This window comes from Neomonachus schauinslandi, chromosome 6 (assembly GCF_002201575.2).
Source record: "Neomonachus schauinslandi chromosome 6, ASM220157v2, whole genome shotgun sequence".
NCBI classification, from domain to species: Eukaryota; Metazoa; Chordata; class Mammalia; order Carnivora; family Phocidae; genus Neomonachus; species Neomonachus schauinslandi.
Genome location: NC_058408.1, coordinates 6,750,394 through 6,771,745, shown reverse-complemented (window position 1 = coordinate 6,771,745; position 21,352 = coordinate 6,750,394). Strand labels below are relative to the sequence as shown.

At 42.8% G+C, this 21,352-nt stretch overlaps 1 protein-coding gene across 2 annotated transcripts in view; it reads right to left on the bottom strand.

Annotated features, from left to right (window-relative positions):
- Positions 1-782: 782 nt before the first annotated feature.
- HSD17B7 (hydroxysteroid 17-beta dehydrogenase 7) overlaps positions 783-21,352 on the bottom strand; it is a 29,139-nt gene continuing 8,569 nt past the window's right edge. For both annotated transcript variants that reach the window (XM_021698411.2, XM_021698412.2), the window contains exons 5-9: positions 17,876-18,070; positions 14,883-14,987; positions 14,091-14,147; positions 3,888-3,986; positions 783-1,440 (exon numbers count right to left, since the gene is read on the bottom strand). In XM_021698411.2, the coding sequence (XP_021554086.1) occupies positions 1,339-1,440; positions 3,888-3,986; positions 14,091-14,147; positions 14,883-14,987; positions 17,876-18,070 (558 nt within the window). In that variant the 3' untranslated portion in view covers positions 783-1,338. The remainder of the gene's footprint in view (positions 1,441-3,887; positions 3,987-14,090; positions 14,148-14,882; positions 14,988-17,875; positions 18,071-21,352) is intronic.

Below are 21,352 nucleotides of genomic sequence, written 5' to 3'. Positions count from 1 at the left end.
AGTGTGAGTGATCACAAGAGCACAACCCAGCGCTGCTCTCAGCTCTCCAACCTCACCCTTCTCAAAGACAGCGGGGAGCGTGCAGAAGCATTCAGCCCTCGTTTTCACATACAGAGGCTTAACTTTATTAAAAATATCTTTACCAACAAAATGAGGGGAACTATAACCAAAAAATTCATACTTAGAATATACAGAAACTATATTTCTATACAATTTTTCACTTTTATTAAGTCATCCAAAATTTTGCTCACTTTATTATATTCCAGGTACAGTGGTTATATGTAGGGTAAAAACATCTAGGCATTTTAGCATTTTTGTCTTTATATGCGAACCACTTCCAACCACATACCAGCAGACACCCAACCTGCAATTATTCAGTTGGAAAATTTTTTTGAAACAATGTGAATAAATAAGTTTTTGCTGCACGTCTGCATACATTAAAATATAATCATGAAAAACAGGCTGGTCGGCAATGAACAAATTTGCAAACGGTGTTAAAGGTCAGGCCCAACATTAACGCAGACCACCTTGACATCAATGAAAGACACTTCCAAAGGAAGAAATAATTCAAGTGCCCAAACACATATATAATTTTGTTCCTGCGATTAACTACATGGGTATCTGTATTAGGACTGTTAGGATTCTAACAATCTCGGGATTTTTAAAGATTTTCTTTATCTGAGAGTGAGAGCGCGTGTACGCACGTGAGCGGGGGGAGGGGCAGAGGGAGAGGGAGAGAGAGAATCCCAAGCAGACCCCATGCGGAGCACGGAGCCCAACTCGGGGCTCAATCTCTCGCCCCTGAGATCATGACCTGAGGTGAAATCAAGAGTCGGACGCCTAACTGACTAAGCCATGAGACGCCCCACAATCTCGGGATTTTTAGAAGCACCATGAGGAGGAAGAAATAAGGTACAAGACCTAGAAAACTGTCCATAAGAAAAGGAACAAAGCTCAGATTATCACTCAGAGGGTGCCCAGAACTTCCTCCTGCTCGGGCAGGCCAAAAGCAGGGCCGGTGAGTGCCTGAGTCATGAGTACTCGAGTCCACACCTCATCCCACCACGTGGAGCCTGGGCTCCAGTCGGCAGAACCAATAAACACATCCTTGGTTGGGTGACTCGAGCACAATTTTGATGTGACACCATTCTGGAGAACAGCTAACTCGTATTTTCCTTATCGATCTTTTTCTCACATGCACGCATCCAGTCTTAGAGATAATCCTGAAAGGAGGGAAGAGACAATTCTAGCTCACTGTTTACCACACAGGCACATCACCCAACTCAACAGAAACCCAGAAAGCACAGTAGATATGCGATGTTTCAGAGAGTGCCACCGTCAGCTCTGATGATTTGTTTTTTGAATGGTGTCCCTAATACGCTTTTCCAGTTCCAGTAAGTTTTGGTAAAATTTTTCAGCAGTGTCTTCATCTAGGTCCATCTGGAAAAGAAGCAAAGACAGGGATGAACAGAAAGGAAAAATAAAACGAATGGCATTTGTGTAAAAGGAAGGTATTCAACATACATAAGAGAATAACACATCAACAAAAACAACAGGGCTGGTAGGTCAGGGCTGGGGTTCCTGACTCTGAGATCCTGAGGACGTGTTCAGTCCAAACTCCACCCCTCAGCAAAGCTATCGATGCTGCCCTTACACAGCAAGACTGAAAGATCTGGTTTTGCTCGCTCCCCAACTCCTGTGTATCCAGTCATAGGAGGCCCCAGCCAAATGAGATATGAGGACAAAAGAGAAAAATCAAAAGTTTTTTTGCAATTAAACTGCCATCCACCTAATGTCCACCTTCTTCCCAAGCTTCCAAGAGCCCAAGCTTTAGCCGGGTTTGCCGGCCTCCAGACTAAAAGCCTACATTGCCAGGCTCCACGGAAGTGACTCTGCTCTGGCCAATGAGATCTGAGTGGACGTGGGTAGTCCTGCCCACGAGTCCCCTTCGAAGGTATGGGCACGCCCATCTTTCCCCCTTCTTCCATCTTGCTCTCCTGAGCCAAAGAATGAGGGTCACACCCCAGGGATGGCAGAAGAGTGACTGAAGGACCCTGGGTGCCTGGCAATTTGGGGAGCTGCCACACCAGCCCAAGGGGACCACTCTCCAAAACTGCTTTTACATGTGAGAAACCTGAGCTTCCATCCAGTTGAATCTGCTGTTAGTGCACACCCTCTGTTTCATGTAGAAAATCTAATTTTAACTGACACACTGTATGTAAAAGCAAACTCTCAGCTTCTATAAAAAAATAAAGTGATACCTCTTTTCAGGTCAACACAGAGCCTAAACTTTTTAAAAAAGGCTCTTTCTTCACAAAGCTGAAAGGCTGAAAATTAAAAACTTTTGAACATTTTTGGAACTAACACTTACATTCATTATAAATCTCGTCAGAGTTTTTCCATATTGGAACTGGATCCAATAGAGAGCTCATTCAACCCCACAATCCCACCTCTGAACAGAGAAGAAAGCGGACTTCCCCAAATTAATCAACGTTTTTAAAACACTTTCTTCAACACATTTCCATAAAATGCTAATACAATATTTTGGTTTATAGAATGAAGCATTTTCTCCCTAGTCATTCCCTCGAGATTAATTGATAGTATGTTCAAACAAACTCTGAGGGCCTTTTTAAAAGGAAGCTTATTAACTTATAATAGAGTTTCCAAGGCGTGTTCTCTGTGATATTAAGTACTACATAAAATGTGAAGGAAAAAAAAGTCACGTAGTCAAGAAAAAATTATAAACGGTAGGATGAAACATTGCGCACGTGCACACACACACACACACACACACACACGTGAACTGTGGCAACTCCTCGGAGCCTTCCCTGGGCAAATGTGCTTTGTGGAAGTCTCTGAAAGTGGGAAGTAAAATATGAAGCATTTCTCAAATTTACTTGGCCGACAAACAGCTTTTTGCAAATCTTCTCAAGGAACTAGAATCCCACAGAACATATTTTGGAAAACACTGGAGGTTCATAGGTTCATTTTTAGTAAAGAGACACCATGGGAAGCAAGAGAATGGTTCCCCTTAGACCTCAAACTACTGACACAGACAAGATCACTGCCAATTATTTGACATCGCCGAGAGAAATTATTTGTCTCAATCTAGTTTCATTTTATGCCAGCACCTCCCACATAAACTAGGCAGTGGAAAACAGGAGGCTGATATAAACCTTACTCATGACAAAAATACAAGAAAAACAGCTTTATAAGTTCAAAATAAATTTTCTCATTTTCTTATATGTAACTCCATGTTTGGCTTCTTTTTAGAAGACTATACAGAGTCTAAAAACCACAGCACCAAGGGTTCTTTTTTTCCATACTTCATCCCCTGACTCTTGAAAATACCAATGGATTGAAGCTAATAATTGTCACAAGCAGAACTGAACACTCAAAGGGAAGTGAACTTCCAGAAAGACACTTTATGTGTCATCCACCTTGCAACACGTTTCTTGAGCACCTACTATGTGCAAGGCAACATGCTAGGGAAGGGGGTATAATCCTCCCCCTCACAGAGCTTATATTCAGACAGAGGAGTCCAGCATTGAGCGAATCCTACACAGAAGAGGTATGAGATGTCAAGAAAGCCTATGATGGAGGCACCTGACCTGGTCTGGTGGGTCACAGAAGGCTGAGGTACAAGCTGACATCTTAGGCACAGGCAGAAATCAATCAGTTGAAAGAAGAGGGGTAAGAGGTATTCAGGTGGACAGAAGAGGACATGCGAGGCTCAGAGGCGGGAGAGAGAGCAGACAGGGATGAAAACAGGCCACTGTGTTGCTAGCGACCAAAGAGGGAAGCCAGAGAGGGAAGCCAGGGAGCCGGGGACCAGTTCAGCAGCCGAGCAGCAAACGGTCTCCACGCAACAGTGTGAACGCGCTTACCTTCTGGGTTGTTACGTAATTGCTTCCAAAGCCAGTGGTGGCACTCAGATATTTGGTCAGAGGATTAAGAGACTCGGGCTTTTGGTGGAAAAGCCATACCTGGAAAGGAAGAGGATGTCAATGATTTTTTTCTTCTTTGGCCCAAGATGAGTGAGGCTGTGGGGAATCTATAATCAGCACTTAACCATGCTCTAAACAAACTCTAAGATTCTCCTGAACATCATCAGCTAATGGTGATGTCTTCATGAGCCACCAGTGTAACCTGCTTAATAGTATCCTTTGAACATTTATTTAAAGCAGAAAAACCCTCATATTTTAGCTGTCTCTTTCCTTAATCCCCAAGTTAGAGTTCACAGCACACTGACTAGCTTTTTCAGAGTTGATACTCGGCCCATGCCACAGTAAGTACAGGTCACTGATGTAATATTTCATTTTCTTAGTAGATAAGCATGACCATGCACACCATTCAGAGGATGTACATGGCAAAAGGTGAGTCTCCCTACCTTCCCAATTTTCCGGCCACCTAGCTGTCCTCTCTGGAAGCACGCACTCTTGCTAGTATCTTACATATTCTTCCAAAGAAAATCTGTTTACTTAAAAACACATATATCCTCTTCTCTTACTTAAATGGAAGCAAAATATACATATTATTCCATACTTTGCATGGAAAGTTATCAAATTTTGCGTGACTAAAATCCTCACTATAAATACACTCCAAAGACTGACCACGATGTGGAAGAAAATTAGCTGCCACTCGTATCATAGGAAAGGGTTCATTTTTATACCAGTTAAGGAGCTTCAGCAAATCAAGAGAAACAACCTGCTGGAACAGTGGGCAAAGGGTATGAACAGAGAATCTTTAAACTGTCTTAATCCCATGAAGAGGCGCTCAACCTTATTCATGCTAAGAGACATGGAAATCAAAACTAACGAAAGACTGTTTTTCAGCTCTGATTAGTAGAGATAAGGAAGCTTGGCACTTCACCATCCTGGCAGGGCCGTTGGGAGCGAGCACTCTCCCGCACTGCTAGGGGGAGATAGACTGATGAAGCCTGTATCCAGGACTGTTTAGCAAGATCATTCAAGATAACACACACCCAGCCCTTTGACCCAATAATTCCATCTTTGGTAATTATCTTATAGAGGTACTCAGATTCACATGAGGTGATGTATTCATCATTCACTGCAGTGTGGTTTGTAATAGCAAAGATTGGAAATAACGTGTATGTACATCATTTGGAAATTGATTACATAATTGATGGTCCATCCATGAGATGGAATACTGGGCATCTTTAGCAACGAATGAAACAGCTCTCTATTTGCTGATTTGAACATATCTCGAAGGGCTAGTATAAAAATGAACCCTTTCCTATGATACAAGTGGCAGCTAATTTTCTTCCACATCGTGGTCAGTCTTCGGAGTGTATTTATAGGGAGGATTTTGGTCACGCAAAATTTGATAACTTTCATGTAATCAAAATGTTCAGGGCGCCTGGGTGGCTCAGTCGGTTAAGCGTCTGCCTTCGGCTCAGGTCATGATCTCAGGGTCCTGGGATCAAGCCCCGCATTGGGTTCCCTGCTCAGCGGGGAGCCTGCTTCTCCCTCTCCCTCTGTCCCTCCCCCGCCCCACCGCTTATGCTCTCTCTCTCTCAAATAAATAAAATTTTTTTTAAAAATGCTCAGTCTTTTTTCTTGCAGTTCCTGGGAATAGCTAAGCCCCCACACTCTTAAACTATTTAAACATGTCCCCATATTTCCTTTTAGTAATCATATATTTTAACTTTTATGTGTAACTCTTTTATCTAGAATTTTATTTGGGTATGACGTATGAAGAAAAGATCCTATTCTCTTTTTCGGCAACATTGGCTGAATAACCCCTCTCCCCCCCTAATTTGGAATGCCATCGCTATCATACACCAGATCCCTGTACGGTGAGGGCCTGTCCCAAACTTTCTATTCTATTCCACTGATCTGTCAAGTCACATGCCAACACTATACTGTTTTCATTGAGATAGTTTTCTTTGAAATCTTAAATGCTGAGGAGGGCGGAGCCAGATGGCGGAGGAGTAGGAGACCTAAATTTTGTCTGGTCCCAGGAATTCAGCTGGATAGGGATCAAACCATTCTGAACACCTACAAACTCAACAGGAGATCGAAGAATAGCAGCAATTCTATGAACAGAAAAGAGACCACTTTCTGGAAGGTAGGAGAAGTGAATCCGAGGCGATATTCGGGAGGATAGACGGCGGGGGAGGGGGCCTCCATCAGCTGCTACCCGCAAGTGATAGAGCCGCAGAGCACAAAATCGGAACTTTTAGAAGTCGGCTCTGCTGAGGGACATCGCTCCAGTGGCTAAGCAGGGGGTGGAACCCACCGGGACAGTGTGGTCTCAGCACCCTCGGGGTCACAGAAAGACTGGGGGTGCCTGAGTGCGGCAGAGCTCCCAGGTATCGGAGCGGGGAAGCCGGCTGCAGTGACGGAGCCGAGGAGCGGGCTCTCAGCTCAGGGCTGCCATAAACCGTGATCCGTGGCACAGTCGGGCCACTGCTCCTCCAGCAGGGACCCAACAAGTGGCAGATCCTTCCTCCCCCGGGAGGAGCGGCGCGGGAGCGCACCACAGGGATCTGCTGGGTTTGGAGACTCTGCACGGGGTCGGGTGCCAGAGACAGAAACGCTTGGTCACAGGCTGGGTGAGCACGGAGTGTGGCCGGAGACCGGGGAGACGGCAGTGACTGACTGCTTTTCTCTGGGGGCGCACTGAGGAGTGGGGACGCCGAGTTCTCGGCTCCTCTGGGGCAGAGACTGGGAGGCCACCATTCTCACTCTCGACCTCCAAAGCTGTACGGAAAGCTTGCAGGGACAAAAGCTCCCGAGAGAAACCCGAGCAGATTACTTAGCCCGGCCCGGCAAGGGCAGGGCAATTCCGACTCCGGCAAGGACATTTGGGAACCATGGCAACAGGCCCCTCCCCCAGAAGATCAGCAAGAACAGCCAGCCAAGACCAAGTTTACCCATCAATGAGAACGGCAGAACTCCAGTGCTAGGGGAATAATGCACAAATTATATAATGACAAGACGGAAAAACTCACCTCAAAAAAAAAAGAACAAGAGGCAGTACTGACTGCCAGGACCTAATCAATACAGACATTAGTAAGATGTCAGAACTAGAGTGCAGAATGACTATTCTAAAGATACTAGCTGGGCTTGAAAAAAGTATAGAAGATACTAGAGAATCCCTTCCTGGAGAAATAAAAGAACTAAAATCTAACCAAGTTGAAATCAAAAAGGCTATTAATGAGGTGCAATAAAAAAATGGAGGCTCTAACTGTTAGGATAAATGAGGCAGAAGAGAAAATTAGTGATACAGAAGACCAAATGATGGAGAATAAAGAAGCTGAGAAAAGAGAGAAAAACAACTACTGGATCACAAGGGGAGAATTTGAGAGATAAGTGATACCATAAGACAAAACAGTATTAGAATAATTGGGATCCCAGAAGAAAAAAGAGAGAGAGAAGCAGAAGGTATATTAGAGCAAATTACAGCAGAGAACTTCCCTAATTTGGGGAAGGAAACAGGCATCAAAATCCAGGAAGCACAGAGAACCCCCCTCAAAATCAATAAAAATAGGTCAACACCCTGACATCTAATAGTAAAACTTACAAGTCTCAGAGACAAAGAGAAAATCCTGAAAGCAGTTCAGGACAAGAGGTCTGTAACCTACAACAGTAGAAATATTAGATAGGCCACAGACCTATCCACAGAGACCTGGCAGGCCAGAAAGGACTGGCATGATATATTCAGGGCATTAAGTGAGAAAAATATGCAGCCAAGAATACTCTATCCAGCTAGGCTGTCACTGAAAATAGAAGGAGAGATAAAAAGCTTCCAGGACAAACAAAAACTAAAAGAATTTGCCAACACCAAACCATCCCTACAAGAAATCTGGAAAGGGGTCCTCTAAGCAAAGAGAGAGCCTAAAAGTAACATAGACCAGAAAGGAACACAGACAATATACGGTAACAGTCACCTTACAGGCAATACGATGGCACTAAATTCCTATCTTTCAATAGTTACCCTGAATGCAACTATGGGCTAAATGCCCCAATCAAAAGACACAGGCTATCAGATTGGATAAAAAAACAAGACCCATCCATATGCTGTCTGCAAGAGACTCATTTTAGACCCAAAGACACCTCCAGATTTAAAATGAGGGGGTGGAAAACCATTTACCATGCTAATGTACATCAAAAGAAAGCTGGGGTGGCAATCCTTATATCAGACGAATTAGATTTGAAATCAAAGACTATAATAAGAGATGAGGAAGGACACTATATCCTACTTAAAGGGTCTATCCAACAAGAAGATCTAACAATTTTAAATATCTATGCCCCTAACATGGGAGCAGCCAATTATATAAGCCAATTAAAACAAAATCAAAGAAACACATAGACAATAATACAATAATGGTAGGAAACTTTAATACCCTCCTCATTGAAATGGACAGATCATCTGAGCAAAAGATCAACAAGGAAAATAAAGGCTTTAAATGACACACTGGACCAGATGGACTTCACAGATATATTTAGAACATTCCATCTCAAAGCAACAGAATACACATTCTTTAGTGCCCACGGAACATTCTCCAGAACAGATCACATCCTGGGTCACAAATCAGGTCTCAACCAGTACCAAAAGATTGGGATCATTCCCTGCATATTTTCAGACCACAATGCTTTGAAACTAGAACTCAATCACAAGAGGAAAGTTGGAAAGAACTCAAATACATGAAGGCTAAGAGCATCCTATTAAGAATGAATGGGTCAACCAGGAAATTAAAGAATAATTTAAAAAATTCATGGAAACAAATGAAAATGAAAACACAGCTGCTGAAAATCTTTGGGATGCAGCAAAGGTGGTCCTAAGGGGAAAGTATATAGCAATACAAGCCTTCCTCAAGAAGCAAGAAAGGTCTCAAATACACAACCTAACCCTACACCTAAAGGAGCTGGAGAAAAAACAGCAATAAAGCCTAAACCCAGCAGGAGAAGAAAAACAATAAATATCAGAGAAGAAATCAATGAAATAGAAACCAAAAGAACAGTAGAATAGATCAACGAAGCTAGGAGCTGGTTCTTTGAAAGAATTAATAAGACTGATAAACCCCTGGCCAGACTTATCAAAAAGAAAAGAGAAATGACCCAATTAAATAAAATCATGAATGAAAGAAGAGAGATCGCAACCAACACCAAAGAAATACAAAGGGAAAAATGAAGGGGGGGGAAATCGGAGGGGGAGACAAACCATGAGAGACTATGGGCTCTGAGAAACAAACTGAGGGTTCTAGAGGGGAGGCGGGTGGGGGGATGGGTTAGCCTGGTGATGGGTATTAAAGAGGGTACGTACTACACGGAGCACTGGGTGTTACACACAAACAATGAATCATGGAACACTACATCAAAAACTAATGATGTAATGTATGGTCATTAACATAATAAAAAAAGTTCAAAAAACAAACAAAACAAAACAAAAAAACCAAACAATTATAAGAACATAGTATGAGCAACTATATGCCAGCAAATTAGATAATCTGAAAGAAATGGATGCATTCCTAGAGATGTATCAACTACCAACACTGAACCAGGAAGAAACAGAAAATCTGAACAGACCCATAACCAGTAAGGAAATTGAAGCAGTCATCAAAAATCTCCCAACAAACAAGAGCCCAGGGCCAGATGGCTTCCCAGGAGAATTCTACCAAACATTTAAAGAAGAACTAATACCTATTCTTCTGAAACTGTTCCAAAAAATAGAAATGGAAGGAAAATTTCCAAACACGTTTTATGAGGCCAGCATTACCTTGATCCCAAATCCAGACAAAGACCCCATCAAAAAGGAGAATTACAGACCAATATCCCTGATGGACATGGATGCAAAAATTCTCACCAAAATACTAGCCAATAGGATCCAACAGTACATTAAAAGGATTATTCACCACGACCAAGTGGGATTTATCCCTGGGCTGCAAGGCTGGTACAATATCCACAAATCAATCAATGTGATACAATACATTAATAAAAGAAAGAACAAGAACCATATGATCCTCTCAATAGATGCAGAAAAAGCATTTGACAAAGTACAGCATCCTTTCCTGATGAAAACACTTCACAATGTAGGGATAGAGGGTACATACCTCACATCATAAAAGCCATCTATGAAAAACCCATAGCAAGTATCATTCTCAATGGGGAAAAACTGAGAGCTTTCCCCCTAACGTCAGGAACACGGCTGGGATTCCACTATCACCACCGCTATTCAACATAGTACTACAAGTCCTAGCCACAGCAATGAGACAACAAAAAGAAATAAAAGTATCCGAATCAGCAAAGAAGTCAAACTCTCACTCTTTGCAGATGATATGATACTTTATGTGGAAAACCCAAGACTCCACCCCAAAACTGCTAGAACTCATACAGGAATTCAGTAAAGTGGCAGGATATAAAATCAATGCACAGAAATCAGTTGCATTTCTATGCACCAACAACAAGACAGAGAAAGAGAAATTAAGGAGTCGATCCCATTTACAATTGCACCCAAAACCATAAGATACCTAGGAATAAATCTAACCAAAGAGGCAAAGAATCTGTACTCAGAAAACCACAGAATACTCATGAAAGAAATTGAGGAAGACACAAAGAAATGGAAAAATGTTCCATGCTCATGGATTGGAAGAACAAATACTGTGAAAATGTCTATGCTACCTACAGCAATCCACACATTTAATGCAATCCCTATCAAAATACCATCCACTTTTTTCAAAGAAATAGAACAAATAATCCCAAAATTTATATGGAACCAGAAAAGACCCCAAATAGCCAGAGGAATGTTGAAAAAGAAAAGCAAAGTTGGTGGCATCACAATTCCGGACTTCAAGCTCTATTACAAAGCTATAATCATCAAGACAGTATGGTACTGGCACAAAAACAGACACATAGACCAATGGAACAGAATAGAGAGACCAGAAATGGACCCTCAACTCTATGGTCAACTAATCTTTGACAAAGCAGGAGAGAATGTCCAGTGGAAAAAAGTCTCTTCAACAAATGGTGTTAGGAAAATTGGACAGCCACATGCAGAAGAATGAAACTGGACCATTTCCTTACACCACACACAAAAATAGATGCAAAATGGATGAAAGGCCTAAATGTGAGACAGGAATCCATCAAAATACTTGAGGAGAACACATGCAGCAACCTCTTCGACCTCAGCCACAGCAACTTCTTCCTAGAAACATCGCCAAAGGCAAGGGAAGCAAGAGCAAAAATGAACTATTGGGACTTCATCAAGATAAAAAGCTTTTGCAAAGCAAACAGTCAACAAAACTAAGAGACAACTGACAGAATGGGAGAAGATATTTGCAAATGACAGATCAGATAAAGGGCTAGTATCCAAAATCTATAAAGAAGTTATCAAACTCAACACCCAGAGAACAAATAATTGAATCAAGAAATGGGCAGTAGACATGAACAGACATTTCTGCAAAGAACACATCCAAATGGGGACGCCTGGGTGGCTCAGTCGGTTAAGCGTCTGCCTTCAGCTCAGGACATGATCCCAGGGTCCTGGGATCAAGTCCCACATTGGGCTCCTTGATCAGCAGGAAGCCTGCTTCTCCCTCTGCCTGCCACTCCCCCTACTTGTGCTTTCTCTCTCCCTCTCTATCTCTCTGACAAATAAATAAAATCTTTAAAAAAAAAAGACATCCAAATGGCCAACAGACACATGAAAAAGTGCGCAACATCACTCAGCATCAGGGAAATACAAATCAAAACCTCAATGAGATACCACCTCACACAGGTCAGAATGGCTAAAATTAACAAGTCAGGAAATGACAGATGTTGGCGAGGATGCGGAGAAAGGGGAATCTTCGTACACTGTTGGTGGGAATGCAGCTGGTGCAGCCACTCTGGAAAACAGTATGGAGGTTCCTCAAAAAGTTGAAAATAGAGTTACCCTACAACCCAGCAATTGCAGTGCTGGGTATTTACCCCAAAGATACAAATGTAGTGATCTGAAGGGGCACCTGCACCCCAATGTTTATAGCAGCAATGTCCACAATAGCCAAACTATGGAAAGATCCCAGATGTCCATCAACAGATGAATGGATAAAGATGTGGTATATATATACAATGGAATATTATGCAGCCATCAAAAAAATGAAATCTTGCCATTTGCAACGATGTGGATATAACTAAAGGGTATTACGCTGAGCGAAATAAGTCAATCAGAGAAAGACAAGTATCATATGATCTCACTGATATGAGGAATTTGAGAAACAAGACAGAGGATCATAGGGGAAGGGAGGGAGAAATGAAACAAAACTAAACCAGAGAGGGAGACAAACAATAAGAGACTCAACCTCAGGAAACAAACTGAGGATTGCTGGAGTGGAGGGGGGTGGGAGGGATGGGGTAGCTGGATGATGGACACTGGGGAGGGTGTATGCTAAGGTGAGCACCGTGAATTGTGTAAGACTGTTGAATCACAGACCTGTAGCCCTGAAACAAATAATACGTTATATGTTAATAAAAAAAAAAGTTAAAAAATAAATAAATAAATACAATTTTTTAAAAATCTGAAATGCTGAAATACACAAAATCCTTTATGGTAAGCCTCCTCTCATGTATGCCCATAATTCCTGCTTTACAGATAATAAAAGGCTTAAATGAGTGAAAAAATGTGCCCAGTACTTCATAGCCAGAAACTGGAGAAGTGGGATTTGAACAGAACCAGTCGAACTCTAAAGTCCACATGCTGAACCATTGTGCCTTCGGCCACTCCAGCTTATTAGTCCACGTAAGGAGCTGAAACTCACCTGAGGATTGCAGAGATTCTTACCACACGTGCGCTAGGCCCAAACCCTCATCCATCCATATCTACCAGCATTTACAACCATTGCTAAGTGGCAATCGAGGCATCCATCCACATTTTAGGAAATTCCAGCAGGGTCACAAAGTTTTTAAACTGTGTCATGGGTCATGCTGTCCTATCCAGATCCAGCTCATCCTTCAGGGCCCAGATCAAGCCCTACTTAGTGAGGAAAGCTTGCTCCCACCAGCCCAGCTTTCAATGATCCTCCTTTCTGATCAGTCCAACTACTCACCACCTGATGACAAAATGTCTTATTTTCTCGCCTCTCTTCTATATTCTTTTTTTTTCCCTGAAACATGACCCTAAGCACCTTAGTAAATGGAGATTTTGTCTTCTAACTATTCTTCGCACCACTGATACTCAATATATACTTGACCTCCACACTTGATTTTTAGTATCTGAGTACATGTGTAGAATGAGTAATCTCTAAAGGACCACATACTATTTCTAATGCTTTGGCAAATATATGAAGGACTAATTAAAACTGGTTTAAAAGCACTTGCTTTGACAATCAATTTGTGTTCCTACGACAAATGCATTTATTTCTGCAACGTTTATCAAAACAAGAGTGCCAACTGCTTCCCTCAATGTTTTCCTTAGTTAATTTCAATGCAGCCAAGATTTAAGAATCTACTAAGTATGAGCACTACAGTGACAGAGGACAAAGAAGCTTCATCTCGTGGGACAATTCTGATCCATGAGCAGAAGGTGCCTTTGGGACCTTTTGTTGACGAATCATCAGAGACATGGTTTGAGTAATGAGTAATGTCTGCCATTGATGAGGAAACACATGTAATCCATTTGCCATTTAAGGAAATGCACTGCCTTTCTAATAAAGTCACAACTTGATTCTCTTCATATTTAAACAGAGGAAAGAGAATCGTCCTATAAGGAAATGGAGTTGGACTGTGTCACCTTTACTCTTGGCCTACAAGACGCACCTTCTCCATGGGAACGGGAACCGTTGGCCTGGCTACCATCTTGCTTTGCCTGCCCCTGCAGTATTCCGCTGCTCTGCCCTCTAGCTGCTGTGTACCTTGTTTCTGCAGAGACACTGTCCCTACGACACGGTATCCAGCGCTGTGGTAGATACTACACTTCTAAATTTCACTCCTCATCCTCTGTCCTCAGGCTCATGGCCCCCCTTAGTCCAAAACAGGACCTTGATTATTCACAGAGCTTATCTTTTCTGTTGAGATTGTTCCCACTCCCAGTGAACTTCAGTTTATATCCGCTAAGCAACCCTACACGCAGCTGCAACTCCAGCAACGTACCAGGGCTTCTGTTCCGTTGTGCGGCGTCACAGTGAAAGCATTTGCAAAAAAGCGAAGCTGAGGAAAAGAAAAGAACCGTCATTTTGTGGCGGTGTAGAACAGAGTCACAAAAGCATTATTCATTTATATACTAAAAAAGATAATCTGCACTTCTCATCAGAGAACATTTTTTAAGTACCGAAAACTAAAGAAGTCTAAAAAAGAAATATCACTTAATCTCCATCACTCTGAGCCAACCACTTTTAACATGGGGGCATAATTCCTTCTCATCTTCTTCTTATACCTGCCATCATGGAGGGACATTTTTTCCAGAGCTCTGCAAGAGAGAAACATTTCCTATAAGTAGCATTTTCTAATGGGGAAGGAACGCTGGTTCTGCAAGACGCTCAAAACACAAAACTAAAGAACAAGCAAAAACATGGTTCCGTGGCCATACAGTGCACAACCATCCCCTTCTTGGGAACTTTTAATGCATATGACCACATTGAGAGCTCGGAGAAATCTAGTTGAATAGCACTTAACACAGGTTTCTCAAAATTATGTCATCCTAGAATTCCTGGGAGCTATGGTGTGTGATCAAAGACACAGCCGCTGACAGAGAAGGGGACATTCGGATGGTGAGGCAGGGGGATAGCAGGGTGTACAAAGCAGAGGTTACACCGTGAGGAACTTCAAAAACCTCAAATGAAATGAAACTCTGCCACCTTCTGGTTCGACTTCTTAAATCAGTTCCCAACCCTTAAACACACCTTTTTGGTCCCCGGTCGAAGAGCTGAAGTGTTCATCACTTACCAGCCATATGATGGGCAGCAGTACTGTCCACACACAGGGAGGGAGAATTCCACAGGTCATACTGGTCACCATTGTGCCTGGGCACACCACGCTGGAATACAGACCCTGGGAGCACAGGGAGGAGCCAAAGTAAGATTCAAATTCAGTGTTTACGGACGCAGCCCATCCACGTGCTTGTGAATAAAGGACATATGCAAATGAATCAGGAAGCCAGGGCATGAAGGATTTATGCTCTGAGCTGCCCCTGAAGCCTGGCAAACCGTTTCAGTGAAAGAATCATGTCCGGAGGACACACGAGGAGAGGCGCTCAGGATGCAAAGATGAGTAAGACAAGGTCTCTGTTCTCCAGAAACTCACAGAACAAAGAATACCCCAACTTGGGGCTGGAAGAGAAAAGGAGGATCTGGTTACTGGAGTTTGCCAGGTATTGGCTTAATTGAAGATCGGTTTATTGATCATAATAAGCACTTCAGATAAAAAAGACATCTACAACACAGTCTCTGCCTTCAAGAAGTTTCTGGTCTAGTAGAGAACAGACAGCTAAACCTAAAGTTTGTGTCTATTCCCCTGCAGGTACATAAGCCGCACACTTGTAGCTTGAGGAGGGAGCTCCTGTCATGAGAGGTGAATGAAGGGCTGCATGTGGTTCCACAAAGCACCTCCCCCAACTAAAGAGTTCTACATCAGGTCCTTAGCCTGGGACCTGTCATTTTAGAAAGATCTGCCCTCGAAACAGAGCCCAATTAACACACAGCGTGTGCTACCAGGGAGGGCCCTGTGTGGGCTTTACGAATCCTTGGAGCACTGGGATTGGTTTTACTAGCTGACTTAATTCAATTTTTACTACATTTTACCTTATGTAGCTATTGACCATTTAAACTCTTATTTTTATTACTTTTAATTTTATTTTTTCTTTCAAATGAAAATAGGAAGTACCAGTATGACACAAACAGTTCAGTGGGCAGAAAGCACCCCGAGCAAGAGAAGCTGGAGCATTTTCTTCCTTTATTCGGGGCTGCAGAGGCTCCGTGGTACCTGACAGATTATCCAATCCCTGGAGGTCCCCTTGATTTACCAAAGGTCCTCTGAAAAGAAGTAAGAGCCTGGACTCAGCAGAGACCAAAACTTCTCCCCAAGAGAGTAACAGATTTTCCCCCAGCGATAGCTAAGGAAGATTTCTTATTCTGGGAGCTAGCTAGGAACAGTTAGGGACTCTTCAGTCCTAAGTAAAGACATCTGTGAACTGAAATCCTGGGTCTCTGACACCTGTAATGTTCTGATGTTGAGCGACAAAAGAAACAAACAAGGAGGCAGCCTCATCCGAGAACCCAGTCCCCCTACATGTCGCAAGGATCAGCTGTGACAACCTAAGTGTTGTTATGAGACGTGGGTGAGGGGTGATGACTAAACTCTAGCAGGTGGCCCCATGGACCAACAGCATTCCCAGTGATACAAGCCTTCAAGAGGATGTCGGTCCCCCTTCCTAAAAGCCAAGGAGGAAAAGCCGTGGGCTGAAAACCAATCATACAGGTTTTAGGAGACAGCAGTATTAGCTAAATCTCTCTTTCTTGTAAAAGATGAAATCCCAAAGCTTCCTTGACAATTAAAACTTAAGTGAAATCCCAGAACATTTTATGAAAAGAGAAGCTAATCCACTCTGACCTTGTCCCCAAAAGGAAGCTTCCGGAGCACAAGCAGTCGTGACAACTTTTGAAACACCTCAAGAAACCTCAGAAGGAGGCTAACCACCGGACCAACACACTGAACTCAAATAATAACAATAGTAGTAATAATAATCGTAATGATGATGATAGCCAACATAAACACACACACACACATGCACACACGTGGAGACCACACGCCTCCCATACACACAAGATGCCCATACACGTGCACATACCACATGTACAATCACAGCACACACATATACACACACCCACAAACCCAACGTGTGCACACGGATAGTCGCTCCCCCCACTCAATGACACCCACGTGTGCACACATGTGCAGACACACACATGCTGAGACTACTAGCTACTGTGAGTGCTTCACACCATCCCTCTCATTCAACCCTCCCAACAAATCTGTGAAGCAGGCACTATTTTTATCCCTATTTTTCAGATGAGGAAACTGAGGCATTGGGAGATGAAATAATCTTCCAAGGATTCAAATCCAGTTCTAGGAGATGCTCTTAGCTTCTACGCTTAGACCATCCTCTTTCCTAAGAGGGTTCCAGGAGAGAGAGTTCTATCTGACAGACAGGATAAACCCATTCGAGACCATCATAGGAGGCTCTGACTGTGTCTGATGCATCACCAGAGAAGGTCCTGCAAGGGCAGAAAGTTTCTTGGTCACCTTTTTCTTTCTGCTTTCTCCTCAGCCCTAGGCCTGGCCCAGTGCCCTAAACATGGTAGGTCTTCTGTAAATATTAGTGGAATTAAATTTCTCCCCAGCCCCACACTCAAACAGCAGAGTCAAAGCAAACAAAGGAAAATGCCGTGGGAAAGACTAGAGATTTTCAGTGAAGATTTTAGGCCTGAGCAGGAGAGACATCCAGAGAGCAGTAAGCTCCAGACCAGAGGCCACAATGAGCCTGGCAAGGCTACTTTCTGCAAAGAAACACCCCCAAAACCCAGAGTCCTCAGAAAGACAGAGCTCTGGACTCTCACCAAAGACCACCACTATCCAGAAGGCTCTGTAACTACTGAAGGTCCAATAGCATCTGATATGACAAACACTGGGACACAGCGTGGTTTAGTGGGAAAATTCCAACCTACAGTCAAATAGCCCCAGGCTCAACTCTGAGCTCAACCATTAACTAGTTGTATGACTCTGGGTAAATCACCTAACCTCTCCAAACTGTGGTGTCCTCACATGCAAATGGGAATATTCAGACCTACACTCACTGTGACAGGAAAGGCACTGAACGCCATACACAGGTAAGGAGTACAGCACCTCAAGTACGTGCTTTGTCAAGCTGAGCCAGGCCTCACCCGTGGGTTGAAGTTCCGGTTCAGCGCCACGCTCAGGAGGTCAATTGCGTATTTGGAGGAGCTGTAGGGCTCCTGGCCTCTGCTGTGCTGGATGTCCTCAAGATGGAAGTTAGATTTCCTTGCATTGCGAGATGATGTCCAGATAAGCCGGGAAGGACTGTCGCTGTGACAGAGGAGAGCTTCCAGTTCCTGAATCTGATAAAAAAGGAACAACAAAATGGATCAACACCTGCTGGAGTAGAGGATAACAGCTGTGAAGCCACTGTAAACGTGTCCTGGAGCTGAACAGGAATGTCACTGCTGAAGGGGCTACTCCAGACACGCGAGAGAGGAGGCTGGAATGACCCATGCGGGTTAGGGTTAGGGACATCGGTATGAACAGACGTTTAGCTTCATAAAAATAGAGATGGTTACATATAGAAATACTTATAGGGGTTACCATGCACGTATATCTCCCTGTTCTGTTAGCCTAGAAGCTACTGATCCATCAGTAGTAACAAGCACCAGATCTTGGTTTCTAATACCATTGTCTAATAAGAGGAACCAGATCTTGGGATGCCCGGGTGGCTCAGTCAGTTAAGCATCTGACTCTTGATTTTGGCTCAGGTCATGATCTCAGGGTCCTGGGATAGAGCCCCACGTGAGGTTCCACGCCCAGCAGAGAGTCTGCTTGAGGATTCTCTCCCTCTGTTCCTCTCCCTGCTCAAGCTCTCTTTCTCTATCTCTCTCTAAAATAAGTTAATAAATCTTAAAAAAAAAAAAAAGTGGAACCAGATCTCCTTAGGGAAATGGCTGATTCTAAGACTGGGGCAGGAAATATATCCGATGAGCCTGAACCATCTTGTAGTGCCAGAAAGAACATGCTCAAAACAGAAAACCACACTGATGAGGCTATATCAGAGATATGCAGGATCCAACATGAAGAGCACCCAATGGCCCAAACTGGAATAATTTGAGCAAGAAAATAAAGTAGTGTTTCCAACTCAAAGTAGAAAATAAATATCCACAAGCCCACAGGAATACAAGTTATTTTCGCAGCTTTATTGAAGTATACTTGACCAAGAAATGACTGAGTAAAGCATTAGATAGAGAACAGACAAATCTCTCTTGCAGAAAAGTTCCAAATCATTTATGTAGCTAATCGACCCTTTGGGGCATCAAACACAACCCCTTAAGTGCGAGCTACACATAGTAAGTCTCTTCCAAAGAGAACAATATGGAAAGGGAGAGAAAAACAAAAAAAGAGACTTCATGATGAAAAACCTGACAAACACGAGCTGGGAGATCAGAGAGAACGTCAATGCTGACAAGTCACAGTGACATTTCATGTGATGTGATGTGACGAGAATGGTCTTCACCTCTGTGGTCCTCCTCCCGCAAACGTGTTACTCAAGTCTAACCATGAGAAACATTTCAGACAAATCCCAACTGAGGACAAATACCTTAGCTGGAATCCTCAAAACTGTCAAGATCATGAAAAACAAGGGAAATCTGAGAAACTGTCACAGCCAAGGGGAGCCTGAGGAGACAGCTAAATGTACTGTGGTGTCCAAGAAGGGGTCCTAGAACTGATGAGGGGACATTAGGCAGAATGGAAGAAAGCTGAATAAGTTTGGACTTCCATTAATAAGGTATCAGTATTGGTTCTCCTACTGCAACAAATAGTAGTAGTAGAGAAAACTGGGGCGGAGGGGGATACAGGAACTCTCTGTACTAGTTTTGCAGTAATTCTGTAAGTCTAAAACTATTCTAAAACAAAAATTGTGTTAAAGAAAAACCTAGGAAAGCTTCCAGATGCGCTCCACGTTTGCAATGAACAAATAAGTCAAATGCAATCAAGATAACTCATACACATGAGATTAAATCAGTTAACTGGTTCCTGGACTGTAATACTATGCTGTGCTTGGAACTTCACGGAAATTACCTCTACTCTTCATAACAACGATAAAAGTTTGGTCATGTTACAGATAATCAAACTGGGGATGGATGATCCATTTATACAATGCATTTACACCTGAACCTAGAATCCAAGTTTGTGTTCTAGAAGAAGTGGTAAGATTCTTAAACCTAATCTGAAAGGAGTGGGAAGCATTCTAAGCCCTCTGACGACTTTATTAGATAAATCCATTCCAAAACCCCTCCTGATATGCCTCCCTATATAAGGATACACAAGGATAGGTCATGTCATCAGGACACCTATGATCATCATGCCCACAGCCATGACTCTCCTCTGCCATTCCCCCAACCCAGATGACCCAAATACCTGATCTTCTGAACAACTTAATTTTTATTTTATTTTTATTTTTTTTAAGATTTTATTTATTTATTTGTCAGAGAGAGAGAAGGAGAGAGAAAGAGAGCACAAGCAGGGCGAGCAGCAGAGGGAGAAGCAGACTCCCCACTGAGCAGGGAGCCCGATGCGGAACTCGATCCCAGGACCCTGGGATCAAGACCTGAGCCGAAGGCAGACGCTTAACTGATGAGCCACCCAGGCGTCCCACAACTTAATTTTTAAACACTAGATTTATCAAAAATTTAACAGACTAGTGATAATTATCTTCTATCATTACCAATTAATTTAATAATTCAAAAAGAAAGCAAAGAACGAGTATTATAAAAAGATAAAGGAAATATTAGATAGAGAATCTGTGTAAAGGTATAAAGAAAGACCAGACAAGAATTCAATCCCATTCTAACTTTACATTTTAATTAACTTTTGTCATTGAAAAAGTGACACCACATCGCATGAAATGAATAGCACTAAAGGTTATAGAATGAAACATGAAGCTCCCCCTCATCCCTGATATCCTGGCACCCCAGTTAATCAAGGCATAAAACTGCTCCCAGTTTTATCTGCATCATTCTAGAAATATTATATACATTTATATACACTACATAGAGATGGATTTTCTTCTGTTTCTACAAATGAGCTCACACTATACATACAGGCCCCTGCTATTTCTTCTTCATAATAAAATATGAGAGGCTGTCCCACATAAGTGCAAAACATTTACCTCATTTCTTTTAGTGGGTCCACAATATCCCAACATTTGCCTACATCTTCATTTACTGTAAATACAGGCGAGTGCTCAAAGAGTTCCAATGTTAAGGGAAATGGGGCTGAAGGTGAAGAAGAGTGGCGGTGAATAGAGAGGCGTCAGAAATACAGGCTCTGTGCAGGCCAACCCAGCATCGGGGTTCCTCCAACACCGGGCAATGACAGGCCACCAGCGACACTGTTGGGCATTATTTAATCTAGACAGTAGAGCTGTCCCCTGGGATCATGCCTGAGCAAGAGTGCAGAACAGGTGAGACAAGCTACATGTCTCTTGCTTACATGCATGTGTGCCTGGAACTATAACACACGGTATAGATGCCAAAGAATCAGAAGTCAAGATAATAAGAGACTAATTATGGATTCTTGTTTAACAGTGGCTTGCCCACTCCCCTCTCCTATCTGGCACCAAGCCCAGTTTC